This window comes from Hemitrygon akajei, chromosome 31, assembly GCF_048418815.1.
Source record: "Hemitrygon akajei chromosome 31, sHemAka1.3, whole genome shotgun sequence".
Lineage (NCBI taxonomy): Eukaryota > Metazoa > Chordata > Chondrichthyes > Myliobatiformes > Dasyatidae > Hemitrygon > Hemitrygon akajei.
The window spans coordinates 22,761,211-22,782,445 of record NC_133154.1 but is presented as its reverse complement, the minus strand read 5'-3'; the positions used below and the strand labels follow the sequence as shown (position 1 = coordinate 22,782,445).

The 21,235-nt window shown below is 41.3% G+C and overlaps 1 protein-coding gene across 2 annotated transcripts in view; it reads right to left on the bottom strand.

Moving 5' to 3' along the window:
• Positions 1–21,235, bottom strand: part of emc10 (ER membrane protein complex subunit 10) — an 89,831-nt gene that overhangs the window by 43,693 nt on the left and 24,903 nt on the right. For both annotated transcript variants that reach the window (XR_012096909.1, XM_073034101.1), the window contains exons 3-4: positions 17,776–17,888; positions 15,453–15,551 (exon numbers count right to left, since the gene is read on the bottom strand). Coding sequence is in view for 1 of the 2 variants with exons in the window: in XM_073034101.1 (XP_072890202.1) it covers positions 15,453–15,551; positions 17,776–17,888 (212 nt within the window). In the remaining variant the exon portion in view is untranslated. The remainder of the gene's footprint in view (positions 1–15,452; positions 15,552–17,775; positions 17,889–21,235) is intronic.

Sequence of the window (21,235 nt, the reverse complement as noted above, 5' to 3'; positions counted from 1 at the left end):
GTATATAAATCATTTTCTTTATGTAGTGTGCTGTTCCACAAGATGAGAAAGATAAAGAGAATAAATCACAGTCCTGTTCTTGCACTGTTTATAAAACATACTTAAATCCAAATATCAATTTTTTATTTAATTCATATTTTACTTTAAATTAGCAGGAACATGAGATAATGTGCAGGTATTAAATAAACAAAGTAAATTTATTATCAAAGTACATATATGTCATCATGTGCTACCCTGAGATTCACTTACTTGCATGTAGTTACAGGAAAATAAAGAAACTCAAGAGAATTTACCAAAAACTATACATAAACAAATACTGACAAACAACTAATTTTCAAAAGACAATTTCTGCAAATAAATAAAAAAGATAGAGAATATGAGTTATAAAAAGTCCTTGAAAATGTGTCTGTAGGCTGTGGAATCAGTCCAGTGTCGAGGTGAGTGAAGTTATCCACACTGGTTCAGGAGCCTGATGAATTTAGGGTAATACCTGGTGACATGGGAACTAAGGCTTCTGTACCACCTGCCCGATGGTAATTGTGAGAAGGGAAGTGCTGGAAGTCCTTGATGATGGACGCTGTTTTCTTGTGACAGACTACGTAAAGAGGATTTCTATCATTCAACACATATTGTAACTGATGAATATTAGTGCAATAGAAGTCAGATGCTGGGCTTTCGAGCACTATTTCCATGGCTTTTGAAGAACACCACAGAAAGCACTCAGCTATCTGATGTCAGTTAAAATGAGGATATCTAATCATGACAGTCAAGAGCTTTACAGTTCCTCATTGCCTACACGCCAGAGCTTCAGCTACTTGGCCGAAGTGCAAGCTTCAAGTGTAAATTGCTTTAAAAGTTCAGTCGAAACCTTATCTTGCATATAGATCAATTTATTACACAGCGCACTGAGTGCTTCAGCAATGGCAAGAGGCTCTCCAGGCCCAACAAGCCCACACCACCCAATTACACCTATGTGACAATTCATCTACTAATCCATAGGTTTTTGGAACCTGGAGGAAACCCATGTAATCTTAAATTCTCACCGCTGTCTGTACAGAGAGCAGTGGGAATTTAACCCAGGTTGCTGATGCTGTTGTAGTGTTATGCTAAACACGACGCTACTACTAATAACAGAATGCAGAAAAAAGTGTTACAGTCACAGAGAAAGTGTACTGAATGTGAACTATAAGGTGCAAAGTCATCTTATCCAACCACCTTGGACATTTCCATCCAAGCCCAGAGTTTACAAACATAAATACTTATTTTCCTGTAAATGCCTGCAAGAAAATGAATCTCAAGATAGGTTGTGACAATATAGACATACTTTGATAATATGATAATAACTTCAGACTTCTGAACTTCAATCCTGCACTTCAACCTTGCTTTCCTGAATTTACCCTAGATCTCTAGATATTTAAAAATCTATTAAGCATAACCTAATACACCATATGTCAAAATGTCAGCACTGCAGAAAAAGAACAATGGCAGCGGACCAATTACAGAACTGATTCCAAGATGCGAGTTATGCCAGGGACATATTTTCTCAAGAAATGAAAAGACCAGCAATCTGATCTTTGACAGAGAAGGTGACCACATCAGAAAAAGGTGATGGCATCCAGTAAGGACTGCAAGGACGGCTCCAATATCTGGATTCAATATACAGTCCAACGTCTTCACTACTAATATGGCAGTGTGGAAATGATATATAGAAAGAAAATCCAAGATGCAGTCTGTGAAACATGTGGTAAGCTAAATATATCTGGACAGTAAACAGAACTGCAATTACATCACCCTAGAGGGGCAAGGGAGACATGCTGCTCTAGTCAAATAACATCTTTGGAAATTATGCCCCTGTATATCAGATTTCAGAAACAATTCAGCTCTCATTGCATCACTAGAGCTCACGTATGCTTCAAGACAGAGCCAAAGAACATGGAAACAGGCCACTTGGCCCATCACATCTATGCTGACCAATAATCACATCGCCTTTACACTTGACCTGCAGACTTCTATAATGGCACACACAGAATGTTGGAGATGTCAGCAGATCAGGCAACATCTACAGAGGGGAATAAACAGTCGACGTATCAGGCCGAGATCTTTTTCACACGGTGCATGTGACAAGGTATACAAGCAACAACAGATTACTTTTCTACCTTGCACGTCAATAACAGTGAGACCTTTCTTCCTGAAAGGCTAAATACCTTCTGCACGTAATTTGACACAATGAATCATGTTCAAACTTAATCATCATTCAACCCTAGATCAAAACAGAGCCAAACAGAACAGCGTTTTTCCAGGGAATCAAGGAAAGCCTCCCCCCCCCACCTCTCTGAGGAACAGGCACCCTGTCTGGCTGCAGCTAAGGTGAAGCTGATTCTAGCCACGCAAAGCTCCAGGGCCAGACAAAACACCTGTACAGGCGCTGAAGGATCGTGCAGCCAAGCTAACAGTGGTCTCAACAGTCACCTTTAACATCTCTTTGCAACAAGTCCACTGTCCCTGCAGACTTCAAGGCAGTCTAGAGCCCAAAGGACCCACGGTAACTGGCCTAAATGATTACAACCTGAAACACACAAAATGCTGGAAGAAATTAGAAATTAGAAATGCTAAAAGAAATTAGCAGATCAGGCAGCAACTATGGAAATGGATAAACAGTCAATGTTTTGGGCCGAGACCTTCATCAGGACTGGAAAGAAGGGGGGAAGATGCCAGAATAGCATAGAAGAAGGGCGACAAGCTAGAAGTTGATAGGTGAGGCCAAGTAGGTAGGGGAGGGTAAGATGCTGGGAGGTGACAGGTGGAAAAAGCAAAGAGCTGAAGAAGACATCTGATAGGAAAGGAGAGTTAAGCATGGGAGAAAGGGGAGGAGGGGCACCAGGGGAGGTGATAGGCAGGTGGGACCAGAATAGAAAAACAGAAAAGGAGGCAGTTCAAAGCATATTTATTATCAAAGAACATATATGTCACCATATGCAACCCCAAGATTTATTTACTTGCAGGCATACACAGTAAGTCAAAGAGACAATAGAATCAATGAAAGACTACACCCAACAGGATGGACAAGCATAATGTGCAAAAGACAACACTGTGCAAATACAGTGAACAATAGAGAAAAAGGGGGGAAAAATAATAGCTAAACGAGCAATAAATATCGAGAACATGAGATGAAGAATCCTTGAAAGTGAGCTCATAGGTTGCGGGAACAGCTCAGTGATGGGGCAAGTGAAGTTAACCCCTTTGGTTCAAGAGCCTGATGGTTGAGGGGTAATAACTGCTCCTGAACCTGGTAGTGTGAGTCCTGAGGCTCCTGTACCTTCCTGATGGCAGCAATGAGAAGAGAGCGTGATCTGGGTGTTGGGGGTCCTTGATAATGGATGCTGATAACACTCTGTGTAGACATGCTCAATGGTGGAGAAGGAGAATGGTGGAGCTGGAGAGGAGATAAATTTCCGGAAGTTAGACAAATCAATGTTCATTCCATTAGGTTAGAGGCTACCCAGGATAGACTATGAGGAGTTGCTCTTCCAGCCTAAGTTTGACCTCATCATGGCAATAGAGGGGTCCACGGACAAACAAGTCAGAAAGGAAATAGGAATATAGCCTTCTAAACCTAAGCAAATCAAGGGCTCACCTGGACATTTCTTAACTGCTGTCAATGGCTCTGCTTCCAGCAGTGTCTGGTAATGTGTTCCAGATACTCATCTGTCTCTGGTGAAGGCTTGCCCCATTACATCCGCTCTGTATCACATCCCCCTTTCCCTGAATGCCTTTAATTCCCCCTGATATAAAGGAAGGTTTACTGCAGTCTACTTACCTATACTCTTCAATCATGTCCCCTCTTAACCTCCTCCACGCCAGGGAAAACAGACACAGCATCTGCAGTCTCTCCTCAGAACTGAATATTCCACCCCAGCAGACCACTTGCAAGTGGAACAAGTGCTACAACTGTCCCTAACCTGCTCCCTCACTACCATTCAGGGCCTCAAACAGTCCTTCCAGATGAGGCGACACTTCACCTGAGCGTCTTTTGTGCTCCCAATGTGGCCTCCTGTACACCGGTTAGACCCAACATAGATTGGGAGACCACTACACCAAACACTTACGCTCCATCCGCCAGATCGAGCAGGATCTCCTGGTGGCCACCCATTTTAATTCCACTTCCCATTCTGACATGTCAGTCCATGGCCTCATCTACTGTTGCAATGAGGCCACACTCAGGTTGAAGGAGCAACACCTTATATTCTGTTTGGGTTGCCTCCAACTTGATGACATGAACATTGATTTCTCAAGCTCCTGGTAATGACCCCCCCCCCCCCTCTCCCTCCATTCCCCATCGCCTTTTCTCTCTCCTACCGCATCTCCTTGCTTGTAGTCTCTGGTGCTCCACCCCCTTTTCTTACCTTCTCTCCTATTAAGTTCCCCCTTCTCCAGCCCTGTATCTCTTTCACCAATCTACTTCCTAGTTCTTTACTTCAGCCCTCCCCTGTCACGGTTTCATTGATTACATGTTTCGTCCTGCCCCCCACACCTCCTACTCTGACTCATCTTTTTTCCTCCAGTCCTGAGGAAGGGTCTTGACCCGAAACATTGACTGTACTCCTCTCCATTGATGCTGCCTGGCCTGCTGAGTTCCTCCAGCATTTTGTGTGCAGCTTGGATTTCCAGCATCTGCAGACTTTCTCTTGTCTATATTCTCCCTCACAGCTTCCTATAATTTGTGGCAACCAGAACTGCACACAATGCTCTAGCTGAGATCTGACTAATACCTAATGCAGAAGACACTCCAATTATTCATTTCGGCACCTTCAACTCTTTTCTAGAATCCATCACGAGGCACAGACACAACTCTCCAGTGTCCCATCCAAATTACTGCTCCTTAAAGGAACTCAAACCAGTTGTCAGCAGCATACTCTAAAAGTGATCCATCCCAACAGAGCTAAGATCCTATCAGCTGATGCCGGCATAATTGCACTTTCCACAAGTGACCACTAGATAGCGATCACAAGTAGCACTGGAGACAACTCAGGCAGAGATCTTTCTTCCGAGTGAAACATAAAGAGGCAATCTTTATTAGCTTTATTTGTCACATGTACAGCAAAATATATAGCATAAAGCATCAATTGCATCAAATCAGCGAGGATTGTACTGGGCAGCTTTCACGTGTCGCCATGCTTCCAGTGCCAACAAAGCATGCTCACAACTCAATGACCCTAATCCAGGAGCTCCCAATTTTTTAATGCCAAGGACTCCTACCATTAACTGTAAGTTTTTGAAAGGTGGGAAGAAATGGGAGCACTTAGAAGAATCCCACACAGTCACGGTTAGAACATTCAAACTCTTTACAAATAGCAACAGGAACTGAACCCTAATCACTGGTGTTGTTAATCATTGCACCAACAGCTACTGCACCGCTCTGTGGAAGACACAAGTCATCTGACAAGCCCGATTTACACATGGCACAATAATAGCGTTACCCTAACCCCTATGCAACTGTACCGCCATTGTTGAAACAAGAGATTATCTATCTGGCACTATGCTGCTGGTTTACGCTGGGGGAATAGAGAGGAACCCCAGGTTACAGATTCAGAGCATAAACATACAAAACTCTAAATGAAAAAATGCTGAACGGAATATCTGCAGAACTGAGGCTACATGCTTTAAAAAAAACTCAAAATGCATTTCAAGGGAAAAATAAAGCTATTAATTCATCTCCATTTTTGGTGTAAAGGACTTGCTCCATCACATAGATGTGCTCAATGGTGGGGAAGGCTGTACTCGTGATGGTCTGGGCCGTATCCACTACTTCTTGTTGGATTTGCCATTCAAGGGCATTGGTATTTCCATACCAGGCTGTGATGCAGCCAGTCAATACACTCTGCGGGGGTGTATGGGGTGTCAGGGAGGGGTCACATCTCTGGTGGGGGACCATATCGCATCCTTTTCAGGCGGTTTGTCCACCTATGGTCCCCACCTGGCACTCAGCTCTCACCTGTGGCTCCCTTTAGCTGTTTGCATGCGACAGCGGCCACACCCCAGGCAACGGCTTCAACAAGCCGGCTAAACCAGGTGAGGGTAGCCAACAGGTCTCAAACCCTCGGTGAGATAGGGAGCTGTCTATCCCAGCATGTGAAGACAGACTCTGGCGGACTGAGAGGATGAGACCAATGGAAGGTCCAACGGTCAAGAAGGCAGTCTCTGCAAGCGTCGTGGAATGCGTAGAGCACGACAAGACACAGAAGATGTCCTGGTCATCCACTGCACCCAGTCCCATCTCCAGCCATCTCGACTTTTGTCTTGCCACTGGATCCAGATGGGAATTGGGAACTACACAACTCTCCCTCACTTAAATCCAAATCAAAGAGCTAGTCTCGACACCATCATCATCATCCTCACAATGGTGTCAAGGTCTTAATCGATGACGAACGTATAATATATTCTCCACAACACACCTATAGAAGTTTGTCAAAGCTCACAAGCAACAGAGAAAATTTACCATAGTCAGACACCACTCTTTACCTGCCATCTCAGCCACCAACTGATTTAGCTAAGGTACTGTTGTTTGTCCATTAACCACTCCACCATCTATATTAAATGTTTTTTGGGTATGCAGACATAGTACAAGCTGTCATGCAGTCATAAAATCAAAGAACACCACAGTATAGAAACAGGCCCTTCAGCCCATCTAGGTCATGCTGAACTATTAATCTGTCTAGTCCCATTGACTTGCACCCAGACAATAGCCCTCCATACCCTTCCCACCTATGTAACTCTCCAAGCTTCTTTTAAATGATGCAATCAAACCCACATCCACCAACTCCCCTGGCAGCTTGTTCCACACTCTCACCACCCTGTGAGTGAAGAAGCTCCCCCCTCATGTTACCCTTAAACATTTCACCTTTCACTCCTAACCCAAGGCCTCTAGTTCCAGTGTCACTCAACCTCAGTGGAAAATAGCTGCTGGCATTTGCCTTATCTATACCCCTAATGATTTTGCATACGTCTAATTTCACTTCCTTCTCCTATGCTCTGGAGAATAAAGTCCTAACCTATTTAAGCTTTCCCTCAAAGGACTAGAATGATTGTGGCTGCCTTGAAGTCTGCAGGAACAGTGGATGGTTGCAAAGATATTAAAGATGACTGTTACAACCTCTGTTACCTTGGTCCTCAAGTCCTGGCAACTTTCTTGTAAATTTTCTTTGCACCCTTTCAATCTTATTGCTATCTTTCCTGTAGGTACGTAATCTGAGCTGGACACAGTACTGCAAATTAGGCCTCACCAAGATTTTTGACTTCTGTTGCCTGACCCTCCACTTGAATTTACTCACAAAGCCATATAGGATGATACAGCAGGTGCAAGCAAAGCTGCTCATTAACATCTTGGCAATTCTCTTCATTTGCATTGAATTTTGTAAATTAGACCTTTAAAAATATATTTGCAGTTGCCAATTTACAAAACTCACCAATGTTTTCGTCTGATAATGATTCAAAAGGATATTTGTCATTAATCTACACTTCAGCAGGGACGGGAGGATAATAACACACACAAACTTCTGGGTAAATTCAGCAGCATCTACGGAGGGGAATAAACAGTCGACATTTTGGGTCGATACTCTTCGCCAGGACTGGAATGGAAGGGGACAGAAGCCAAAATAAGAAGGGGGAGGGAGGGCAGTGGGGGAGGAGTATAAACTAGCAGGTGAGAAGGAAGGTGGGTGGATGGGTAGGGGTTGATAATAAGTAAGAAGTTAGGTGGCGATAGGTGGAAAAGGTAAAGCACAGAGGAAGGAGGAATCTGATTCAGCATGGGGATGGGAACCGAAGTGATAGGATTGATGATGGGGCAGTTGGTATACAAACAAGTGCAGCACGTAGTGTGACTGTGAAGAAGGACAGGCAGATGATAGGGCAAAACTGCAAACAGTGGGATGAGTTGGAGTGCAATATGGAAGCAAAATTGAAAAAGGTGATGAAAACAGGTCCGAAGGTGTTATACTTAAATGCAGGTAGTACACAGAATAAAGTAGATGATCTTATAGTGCAGTTTGTGATTGACACATTTGAAATAGTGGGCATCACAGAGTTGTGGCTGAAATAAGATCATAGTTGGGAGCTTAACATCCAAAGATACACAGTATCAGACAGGCAGGTAGGCAGAGTGGACGGGCAGTTCTGCTGGTAAAATGAAATCAAATTCTTAAGAGAGAGGTGACATAGAGTTGAAAGATGTAAAATCCTTATGGGTAGAGTTAAGAAACTGCAAGGGTAAAAAGACCCCGATGAGATTTATATACTAGCCCCCAAACAATAGTCAGGCGCAGGGATACACATTACAATGGGAAATAGAAAAGGCATCTAAAAAGAGCAATGTTACAATAGTCAAGGGGAATTCATACAGGCCAGTAAATTGAGAAAATCAGGTTGGAGGTGGATCCCAAGAGAGAGGTTTTGTAGAATTCCAACTAGATGTTTTTTTAGACAACCTTGTGTTTGAACCCACGAGGGAAAGGCAATTCTGGATTGGGTATTGTGTAATAAAATAGATTTGACTAAGAAGTCTAAGTTACAGGGGTAGGAGGCAGTGATCATAAGAAAGAATTCACCACGCATTGAGATAGAGAAGCTAATGACAGGTGTATCAGTATTACAGTGGAGTAAAGGGAATTATAGAGGCATGTGAGAAAAGCTGGCCAAAGTTGATCGGAAGAAGACATAAGCAGGGATGGCGGCAAAACAGCAACGGCTGGAGTTTCTGGAAGCAATTCAAACAGCACAAGATAGATACATCCCAAAGAAATATTCCAAAGGGAAGAAAAAGCAACCATGGTTGACAAGAGAAGTCAAAGACATCAGAAAAGCAAAAGAAGGGCACATAATATAGCAAAAATTAATGGGAAATGAGAGAATTGAGACGCTTTTAAAAACCAATAGAAGGCAATTAAAAAGCCATAAAGAGAAAAGATGAAATATCAAGGTAAGCCAGCCAATAAAAGAGGACACCAAAAGTGTTTTTCAAATATATGAAGAGTAAAAGAGAGACCTTAAACTTGTTAGACCACTAGAAAATGATGATGGAGTATTAGCAATGGTAGATGAACTTTTATGTAAGTCTTCACTATGGAAGACATCAGCAGTATTCTAGATATTCAAGAGTATCAGGGGCAGAAGTAAGTGCAACTCTGTTATTAAAGAAAAGGTGCTTTTGCAAAGCTGAAGGGTCTGAAAGTGGCTAAGTTACCTTGACCAGATGGACTACAGACTAGAGTTCTGAAAGAGGTAGCTGAAGAGATTACAGAGGCATTAGTAGTGATCTTTCAAAAATCTCTAATTTCTGGAATGGTTCTGCAGGACTAAAACATTGTAAATATCACTCCACTCTTCAAGAAGGCAGAAGAAGGGAAATTATGAGCAAGTTCCCCAGCTTCAGTGGTTGGGAAGATGGTGGAGTCCATTATTAAGGACGAGATTTTGCGGGTACTTGGAGGGATATGATAAAAATAGGCTAAAATCCTATTCTGAATGACAGAATTGATGATTTTCTGGCCAAGTTTGCAGACGATACAAAGATAACTGGAGGGGTAGGTAGTATTAAGAAAGCAGGTAGGCAGCAGAAGGACAGACACATTAGGAGAATGGGCAAAGATGGGGCAGGTGGAATACAGTGTAGGGAAGAGTATGATCATATACTTTTGTAGAAGAAATAAAGGCATAGACTATTTTCTAAATGGAGAAAATTCAACTATCTGAGATGTAGAGTGATTTGGGAGTCCTCGTACAGGTTTCTCTAAAGGTTCATTTCCAGGTGGAGCTGGTGGTGAGGAAGGCAAATCTAACGTTGCCATTCATTTTGAAAGACTAGAATACAAAAGCAAGGATGTAATACTGAGGCTTTAAGGCATTGGTTAGATCACACATGGAGTATTGTAAACAGTTTTGGGCCTCTAATCTAAGAAAAGCTGTGCCATCAATGGGGAGGATTCGAAAGAGGTTCATGAGAATAATTCCAGGAATGAAAGAGTTAACGTATGAGGAGTGTTTAATTGCTCTGGGCCCCTGTACTCGCTGGGGGTATCTCACTGAAACCTATCAAACATTGAAGGGCCTAGATAGAGTTGATAGGCAGATGATGTTTATATAGTAGGGGAGTCTAGGACCAGAAGGAACAACCTCAGAATACAAGGGCACCCTATTAGAACAGTGATGGGGAGGAATTCCTTTAGCCAGAATGGTGAATCTGTGAAATTCACAATGGCGGCCAGGTCATTGGATATATTTAAAGTGAAGGTTGATAGGTCCTTGATTAGTTGGGGCACAAAAGGATATGGGGAGAAGGCATGAGAATGGGGTTAAGAGGGATAATAAATCAGCCACAATGGAATAGCAGAGCAGACTCAAATGGCTGAAGTATATACCTAGTTATGCTCCCACGCCTTTGATCTAGTGTCTTATGGACCATGGGAGAAAGGGAAAGAGGGAAACCAGAGGCAAGTGATATGCAGGTGGGGATAAGGGGTAAAATGGGAGCCAGGATGGGGAACAAAAAAAAAACAGAAAGGGAGAAGGAGATATTAACAGAAGCTAGAGAAACGGGTGAGAATAACATTTGAGTGGGTAAAGATTAAAAATTCCTTGCATAGTTCATAAGTGGCATTTTCAATATACCTGAATTTTGTAATCGGGTACACAGGGAAAGGTAAAGTTATACCTGGGCCAGAGAGAAAGGGAGAGAAAAATCAGCCTGAAAACCAGTGACAACAGCTGCCCAGAAAACTGAACCGCAGACGTAAATACAGTATTTCGATACCATTCCTTCTCTACACTATGAGCGACCTGCAATACCAGTTCACAATATTCATTTAATTCCCAATATGAAACAAAGTAATAATTCAGATAATTAAACATTTTGGGCACTGTTCAGCCACCATTAAATGTCTACAGCATGAGAATAACATGTTTAATTTATGTTTTCTTGTGAATGCTGCTTTTCTGATTCTGTGTGATGCTCCTCCAAGTTAGTTTGACATCGCACCTGTGCATTTGAAATAAACCTGACGTTGACTTGTCTGTTTGATCATATATATATATATATGAAGTTAACAATGAAATGACTAATGTGAAAACATATATAAAAGCTCATATACGTGAGACTAAAGTTTAAAGATAAAAGATTAACTTTTTTGGCAATATGTACATAGAAACATTGAAACATACAGTGAAAGGCATTGCCCACATCAAAAGTCTAGCCATGCTTCTGGTACCAACGTAGCGTGCCCACAACTTACTAATCCTAACCCAAAAGTCTTTGGAATGTGGGAGAAAGCCCACATGGTGACAGGAAGTACGAACAAACTTCTTATCAACAGCCACAGGAACTGAACTCCAATCACTGGCACTGTAAAGCGGTATGCTAACCACTAGCTTAAATATAGTAAGACATCCAATAAGTTGACTTATAACCGTACAAACACAATAAATAGGCAAATTTCAAATACAAAAGCTACTGATGTTATATTGTGTCCACCTACTGCATCTCCACAGACCATTTGCATTGCGTCTTTAGCCTTGCCATTATGTTCTTTAAATAACCACATTACCCTATCAAATTATTTTCTCTTATGATTCTTCTCTCCTTTCGACTGCCCATGTGACCTTATAACTGTAGATATGTGCCTTAATCTGGACTGAGATATGCTGTTAGTGATACTGTACATTGTCAGCAGTGCATAGGGATAAGCATTTTTTTTAAAATAAGGCCATTAGACATGGGAACAAATTAGGCCATTCAGCCCTTCAAGTATGCTCCACCATTCCATCATGGATGATGTATAATCCCTCTCAACTCCATTCTCTTGCCTCCCCCCATAACCTTTACACCTTTACTAATCAAGAACCTATCAGCCTCTGCTTTAAATTTACCCCCTCCATTGCCATCTGTGGCAATGGATTCCAGATTCACCACCCTCTAGCTAAAGAAACCATTTGCGTTGCATAATAAAACAAGCAGTAGGGATAGACAGGAGACAGAATAAACCATTGATGACACTACAATTCTTGGCGCCAATGGATTTTTTTGAAGTTACATATTTAACATTTCTGATGTGTATTTTATATGGCCATGACTGTTTTATTGTGGCGCGTGGCCAAGTGGTTGAGGTGTTGGACTAGCGATCTGAAGGTTGTGAGTTCGAGCCCCGGCCGAGGCAGCGTGTTGTGTCCTTGAGCAAGGCACTTAACCACACATTGCTCCAGTCCACCCAGCTGAAAATGGGTACCTGCAAAATGCTGGGGGTTAACCTCGCAATAGACTGGCATCCTATCCGGGGTGGGGTAGGGTGGGGTGGGGGGGGGGGGGGGGGGGGGGAGTCTTGCACTCTCAGTTGCTTCACGCCACGGAAATTGGCATAAGCTCCGGCCTGATAAGCCTATAAGGCTCGGGACAGACTTTAACTTTAATGACTGTTTTACCTATTGGTTCAACAGCAAATAAGTGCTGAGTGAAATTGACATGTCTTACATTTCATTAACAATAATTAGCTGGATCCAAATCAACCTCTAAGCTGATGTAAAAATTCTGCAGTTTGTTGCATATAGTATTGAAAACCTTTTTATCATATTTGGAAACTCTTACCAACAATTTCACGGATAAGAACTATGTAAAGACCTGAGTGCTGGCCAAAGTCAAAGTCCCATCTTCAAATCACTCGCTACTAAGGTTTAGTCCTATCTGTGAACCTTTTCAGTTCCTGCCCCAAATCTCCAAATGTGTGACATCAAAACTGAAGAAGAATTCATGATAATGGAACAATGATGCGTCCTACTGTAGATTAGTGTGGATAACTTCACTTACCTCAACTCTGAAATGATTCTACAATCTACAGACTCACTTTCAGGAACTCTGTAAGCTCATGTTCTCAGTATTATTTATGTTTTCCACACTATTTCTCTTCTTTTACACATTGGCTGCTTGTCAGTTTTTGTGCACAGACAGTGCTTCATCAATTCTATTGTATTTCTTTTTATTTTCCTATAAATGCCTGCAAGAAAATGAATCTTAGGATAGTATCTAGTGACATATACATAGTTTGATAATACATTTATTTTGATTTTATCTCTCAAGTACCATACAAATTGACTTTGAAGCCACTGATTGTTTCCATCTTGAAAGCAGCAAATTCTTGCCCTTACCGATTTTAAGTTTTAAAAAAGTTTCTGTCATATTTTGCCTGAAAATTTAAATCCATGCCTTCCTCCCCCCATCCTAAACCATCTGCTAATGGAAACAACATCCTTGCATTTATACCACCAAAATTCTGAACACTTGTCAATTCTCCTGTCAAGCCTCTTGCTCCAAGGAGAACAACAGCTTGCCCAACGTAATCTTACAGCAGAAATGCCTCATTGCTCGTCTAATAGACCCCTCTGCAGCACCAGAGCAAACAGATCCTTCTTAAAGTGCAGTGACTAGAAATGGGTACTTTGCACATAACTGTTGCCTTGGCTTGAACTCCGTGGCTTTTGTATTCCTGTCTCTACTCACCAATCCCAGCATCTCCTTTGCTTCACTAGATCAATAGAGGAATACAATTGCTAAGAAACAGCACTCAATCATTCACTCCCCATAGACATGATCAAGACAGAGATTAATAGATTATATGTTTGTGTCAGACCAGCAACAGATTCTTCGATATAATGGAAATCAAGGCATATAGTATTTGCATGTGAAAGTGGAATTGAAGTATAAGATCAGTCGAGGGGCTGAATGATCTAGTCCCGCTAATTCCTATAGTCCCACTAATTTCAGCTGTAGTTACCTCATTATGATAATAATAATAACCTATCTATAGAGAACTTTTCATATAGAGGATGTAATTCAAAGTACTCTACAATGGGATAAAGCACAAACATGAAAATAAAAGATAAAAAAGTTAGTTAAAATCAAGCTTAAGTAAATAAGTTTTGAGCTGACTTATGAAAGTGTCAACTGAGTCTGCGTCCCTTATTGTTTTAGGTACTGAATTCCACAGTTTAATTCAAAAAAGCTGTCCTGCCAATTATCTTTTGAGGGAGATTGTTTAGATTTAGGAGACTGCCAGAAGAAGTTCTGAGTGCTCAAACAGTATTATAAAATGAAAGGGATTCTGTGATGTACATAGAGAGCTTTAAAAAAAACATGCAAGAGATCGTTAAAATTAATTCTAAAAGATATTAGAAGCCAATGCAAAGTAGCTAGTACTGGAGTGATACGCTCCCCTCATTCTAGTTTTAGTTAAAAGTCTAGCAATGGTGTTCTTACAGGAAGGATGCAGGGCTTTAGAAAGGACACAGGGGAGATTTACCAAGATGCTGCCTGTACAAGGATGGGTTGAGTGAGCTAGGGCTTTTCTCTTTGCAATGAAGGAGGATGACAGGTGATTTACTTGAGGAGTACAATATGATAACAGGTTTTGAGTGGATAGCCAGAGACTTTTTCCCCAGGGCGAGAATGAGGCGATGCAATTTTAAGGTGGTTGGAGGAAAGCAAAGAGTGGATGTCAGAGGCAAGTTTCTTTTTGTTACGCTGAAAGTGGTGAGTGCAATGTTCTGCCAGGGGTGGTGATAGTGGCTTCACTATCATACTTCAAATCATACTTAGTAGATTTAAACTTAAAAGAAAATTTTTTTTTAAAAATTGTTAGATACTGAGCCTACTTTAGAACAGAGCTGATGAGAAATTTATTCAACCACTGGGAACACAGTGGAATTCATTGCCACAGACGGCAGTGGAGGCCAACTCATTGGGTATATTTAAAGCAGAGGTTGATAGGTTCCTGATCAGTAAGGGTATCAAAGGTTATAGGGAGAAGGAAGGAGAATGGGGTTGAGAGGGATAATAAATCTGTCAAGTACCTAATTCTGCTTCCATGTCTTATAGTTTTACTGATGTGGTGCAATAAAATTTCACCATTGTTGAGTCAAGGGTACTACTACCTTGAACACAGCTGGAGGAGTCCAACCAGAAACTCACCAAGTAAATAAGAGTTTTCTGTGACCACATCCCATCTTTCCACTCTCGACGTTCTCCTTTTATTCTACCACTTTCCACCCTGACCCACACCAACTAAAATAACTTGTCAAGGATTGACACAAGATGTACACAACAGAATGACAGATAGTCAAGTTTCTCCTTGTATTACAGTGCTTAAAGCAATGGGTGATGAGAGCTTCACTGAACTGAATATTCACTGATTGTTAACGCAAATGGCGCTATTCACTGTATGTTCTGATGTACACGTGATAAATAATCTTGAATACTGACCTTGAAACTACCATGTACAATGGAAGTTGCTTCTGAAATAAGATTTAGATGCCAGATCACAATACAACTAGACCAAAAGGTTTATTACAATGTTCTGAAATATTCTGCAAACACTCTTTGGTGAATTTGTAGCTCATGTAATTTTATTGATGCCTACCACTCGAACAAAGGATGACACATAATCCAAGGTGGGGCTCTCACTGCCTGGCTTCCTTGGGATTCTAATTCGGTACAACCCATCTGTACTAGCCATATCCTGTGGAATGAAAGACACACAAATGTTAAAAGATAAGAAGATTAGCTTTATTGTCACATGTATATCGAAATATACCAAATGCATTGTTTTGCGTCAAAGACCAACACAGTCTGAGATGTGCTGAGAGTTGCCATGCTTCCTGCAACAGCATAGCAAGCCTATAATTACTAACCTTAACCCATACGTCTTTGGAATATGGGAGAAAATCAGAGCACCCGGAGGAAACTCACATGCCACAAGGAGAATGCACAAACTCCCTACAGACAACGGAATGAACTGAACCCCAATTTTACAGCTGACACTATAAGGTGTTATGCTAACTGCTACGCTACTGTGTAATCATTGGCAAATGATATGCAAGTTAAAAACTTGATTAATGAAAATACATTTGGGCTTGTTAGGGGGTACTTCTTCCACTGCTCTTGTAGTATGTCCCAATGCAGAGCCTTCCTGTTCTCAATACATCCCGAGCGCTCTTCCTCCACTATGGGCAGATTCCCAGGGGACAATAGAATCGTCTTCATAGAAGCTCCGAGCACATTTTTGAATCATTCCGCTTGCCCACTAATCTCCTCCCACTACAAGGTTCAGAATAGATGAGACTACAGAAGCTGGAATCAGGAGCAACAATTAATCTCCTGGAGAAAGTCAGTGGGTTGAGCAGCATCTGCAGAAGGAAATGTAGATGTTTCAGGATAAAGCCCTGCATCAGGACTGAGACTGGCAAGGGGTATAAAATCACAGAGAGGTAGTGCTAAAGTAGGTCTGTCCTTTACTTCCACAATGAGGCCAAACTCAAGACAAAGGAGCAACAGCTCATATTCCGTCTGGGTAACCTCCAACCTGATGGCATGAGGACCAACTTCTCTATCTTCTGATAATTTCTTCCTGCTCCCTCCTTTTTTATTTCCTCTCACCCCTTCTCCTCAGCTCCTCCTTCCCTTTCTCCCATAGTCCATTCTCCTGTCCTACCAGATTCCTTCTTCTTCAGCCTTTACCTCTTCCACCCATTCCCTCACAGTTTCTCACTGCATCACCCCCTCCACCAACCCACCTTCTCCCTCACCTGGTCTCACCTATCACCTTGTACTCCATCTCTTCTCCCCATCTTTTTAATCTGGCTTGTTCTCCCGTCCTTTCCAGTCTTGATGTAAGGTCGTGGCCTGAAACGTTGAAAGTTTACTCCTCTCCATGGATTCTGCCTGACTTGCTGAGTTCCTCCAGCATTTTGTATGCGGTGTTAAAACAGGTGATCTGTTTCAGGAGTCTGGCTTTGGGCATACAAATAACATGGCCAAGACTATGAGTTTAACTAGGACCTCATCACTGGTAAAGGACAATATCAAGGTTCACATGATTCCAGTGAAGTTGAGGATACACTCTAACATTATGCAAAACTATAATATGCTTATGTTATTCACTTGATCATACCATCAATACCAACATCAAACCTACAAACATCTGCAACTTTGTGAACCTTAACTTGGAAGACCAAAGGTATAATTACTGAAAAGTATAAAGCTTTGTAAATGTAAACAAAGATCACCTAGCCCTCAAATAAAATTCTAGACTGAGCATATGGAGCAAACAATCAATAAAGCACAGTGTTTAACATATTTGTCACATCCAGAAACCATATTTTGTATAATATACCCACAAAATTATGACCAGAGATAGAGAAGTTAACATGGATAACAAAATTATTTTCCATGCATCTTTATTGCTCTTTAAGAAAACAACAGAGTTCAATTCTGGCATCGTCTATAAGGAGCTTGTTATGGTTTCCTCATAACCGTTGTGGGTTTCCTCCAGGTGCTCCGATCTACCCGTTAGTAAATTTAGTAAAGATCTACCCGTTAGTAAATTGTCCTGTGATTATTCTAGGGTTAAATGGGCAGCACAGCTTGTTGGGCTGGAAGAGCCTGTTCTAGATTGTATTTCCAAATAAACAAACAGAAAGGTGCCTATAACTCAATGATAATTAATCGCCTAACAATTTCTGGGCTCAGTTATACTACTTAATGTGCATAGTCACAACATGTTAATTTACTAACTAAAGATTATAGTAATGCTCGACACTATGGTAGCAATAAAAAAGCATTTAAAAGCTAATCACTAACTTGTAGGGAAAATGAAGAAAAGTTAAAGCTAAAGAAAACAAAAAGCATATTTGCTAATTTTAAGCTATGTCTCTTCAAGAATCTGAGGACTTGTTATTACTTACTCTGAGTTTGATCCTTTCATCCTCTGTCAGTTGCATCTGGTTTAGAGTGAGGGCATTTTCACGGCCTGGTCTCCATAACAATGAACCCCTTTTTTTATATTGCACGCTGTCATCTACAATGAAAAAATAATTCTTTATTGCTCTGTGATAATTTATAAACAAAGAGTGTCTGAATTTATTAAGCATGACTTCAAAATATTGCTCTTGGATTCTGAACAGCAATGATAAAAAATGTTGGCTGAAACTTTCCCCATCCAATGACTGCTCTCACAACAGAGGGCAGTTCCCTCATCATAAACCACTAATGCAATCACACACAGTAATAAGAGCCCACTTTGAGTATCGAGTCCAAAAAGCAATTGTTCTTTCAAAAGCAATTTTGAAAAAATTGCTCTTTCAAAAAGCAATTGTTAGCACCACTGCCTGTTCTTCCCACATTTTGGCAAATTATTTCCCATTCAAAGATAGAGATTAGCTTTAGTTGTCACAAGTACATTGAAACATAGTGAATTGTCTTTTTGTCACTGACCTACGCAGTCTAAGGGTGCCTGCAAAGTGCCGCCATGCTTCCAGCACCAATAGCATGCTCACAACTTACAAACACAGACAAACACGTGGGTCTTTGGAAAGTGGGAGGAAACTAGAGCACCCAGAGGAAACCCATTCGGGCACAGGGTTCATGTACAAACTCCTTACAGACAGCAGCAGGAATGGAGCCATGATCACGATCACTCTCACTGTAAAGCATTGTGCTAACTGCTATATTACCCCTACTAATACACATATTAATGCATTTCTTATCATGGCAACTACTGTATTTCGTCCATTAGATACAGTAGTGCTAGAAAAGTTTGTGAACCCTGTAGAATTTTCTCTATTTCTGCATAAATATCATCTAAAATGCAATCAGATCTTCACATGTCTTAAAACTAGATAAAGAGAACCCAATCAAATAAATAACACAAAAAAACATTGTACTTGCTCATTTATTTATTGAGAAAAATGAACCAATATTACATGTTTTCATTGGGAAAAGTATGTGAACCTTTGCTTTCAGTAACTGGTGTGACCCCCTTGTACAGCAATAACTTCAACCAAACATTTCCAGTGACTGTTGATCAGACCTGCACATTGGCTTGGAGGGATTTTAGGCCATTCCTCCTTACAAAACCACTTCAACTCTGGGATGTTGCTGGGCTTCCTTGCATGAACTGCTTGCTTGGGGTCCTTCCACAACACATGTACAGGATTATGGCCAGGACTTTGACTCGGCCATTCCAAAACACAAATTTTCTTCTTTTTAAACCATTCTACCCGTTGTTGATTTACTTGTCTTTCAGATCATTGTCCTGTTGCATTATCCAACTTTGCTTAAGCTTCAGGTGACAGTGTGCTATACCTGGCATTCTTGATACAATTTTGAATTCATTGTTCTTTTAATGATTGCAAGTTGTCCAGGCCCTAAGGCAGCAAAGCAGCCCCAATCCATGATGCTCCTTCCACCATGCTTCACACTTGGGATGAGGTTTTGGTGTTGATGTGCAGTGCCCTTTTTCCTCCAAAGTTCAACTCTTGTCTCATCTATCCACAGAACATTATCCCAGAACTGTTGTAAAATATCCAGGTGGTCTTTTGCAAACTTGAGATATGCAGCAATATATATTTTTTGGAGAGCACAGGTTTCCTCCGTGGTGTGCTTCCATGAACACCATTCGTGTTCAGTGTTTTTCTTACAGTGGACAGGTGAACAGAGACTTTAGCAAGTTCTAGTGATTTCTACAGGAGTTGTGCTGTTACCTTTGGGTTTGTTTTCACCTCCTGCAGCTTTACACATTGTGCTCTTGGTGTGATCTTTGCAGGATGCCCACTCTTAGGGAGAGTAGCAACAGTACTGTTTCCTCCCTCTGTAAACAATTTCCCTTACTGTGGACTGATGAACACTCAGGCCTTTGGAAATACTTTTGTAGCCTTTTCCAGCTTCATGCAACTCTGCAATTCTTCTTCTAAGATCCTCTGAAAGTTGACTTGATCGAGGCATAGTGTAGATAAACAGATCTTTCTTGAGAAGAGCAGGCTTTGTCAGTAACCTGACTTGATGTGTCCTTTTTTTAGGGCAGGACACCTCTACAACCCACACCTCCAATCTCATCTCTTTGATCAGAACTTCTGACTCCAAACAGCTTATGTAGAAGGCATTACCCCATAGGTTCTCATACTTTTTCTAACAAATACATGTAATATTAAATCATTTTTCTCAATAAAAAATGAACAGGTATAATGTTTTTGTGTTATTCATTTAATGGGGTTCACTTTATCTAGTTTTAGGGCTTACATGAAGATCTGATCACATTTTATTTCATAGTTAAGAAGAAATATAGAAAAATCTACAGCATTCCCAAACTTTCTAGCACCACTGTAATACTGCCCAAAACTAACCAAATGCAGAATTAATTTCTATTCTTCAGGTTGTGCTTTTCTTTCATCAATAACTTTAAGTCTGTGTTCCTTGTTACGTTTTCAGTCAAAGGAATGTTTAATGCAGCAGCTTTTAGTGTATGAAGCTGCCAGGAGATAAGGATATTGATAGTTGTTTGGTTTATTGTTTTCAAATATACCAAGATACAGATATACCAAGATCTTATCTTGCATACTGTTCACACAGATCAGAGCATTACACAGTGCACTGAGCTAGAATAAGGTAAAACAGTAACAACACAAAGTAAAGTAAAAACTATCAAAAAAGTGCAGTGTAGTTAAACAATAAAGTACAAGATCATAAGGAGGTAGATTGTAAGGTCAAGAGTCCCTTGCATCATACAAGAAGTCCATTCAAGAGGCTGATGACAGTGGGACAGCAGCTGCCCTTGAGCATGGTGGTATGTGCTTTCAGGGTTTTGTATCTTCTGGCCGATGGAAGAGGGGAGAAGAGAAAATGTCTGGAGTGAGCAGGGCACTTGATTATGCTGGCCGCTTTACTGAGGCAGCAACAAGTTTAGATAGAGCCATAGAGGCGAGACACGTTTCCGAGATGTGCTGACCTATGTCCACAGTTTCTTGCAGACATGTGCAGTACAGTTGTCATACCAAGTTGCTATTGATCCAGACAGAATGCTTTCTATGGTGTATTGATAAAAACTGGTAAGAGTAAACAGGGACATGGCAAATTTCTTTAGCCTCCAAGGTAGTAGACATGTTGGTGATAAACACAAGAGAGTCTGCAGAGGCTGGAAATCCAAAGCAACACACACAAAAAGCCGGAGGAGCTCAGCAGGTCAGGCAGCATCTATGGAACTGAATAAACAGTCCACGTTTGGGGCCGAGACCCTTCTTTGCGACTGAGGAGGAAGGTGGAAGATAGAATAAAAAGGTGGAGGGAGGGGGAAGGAGACTAGCTGGAAGGAGTTAGGTGAAGCCAGGTGGGTGGGAAAGGTCAAAGGCTGGAGAAGTTGGTGAGCTTCCT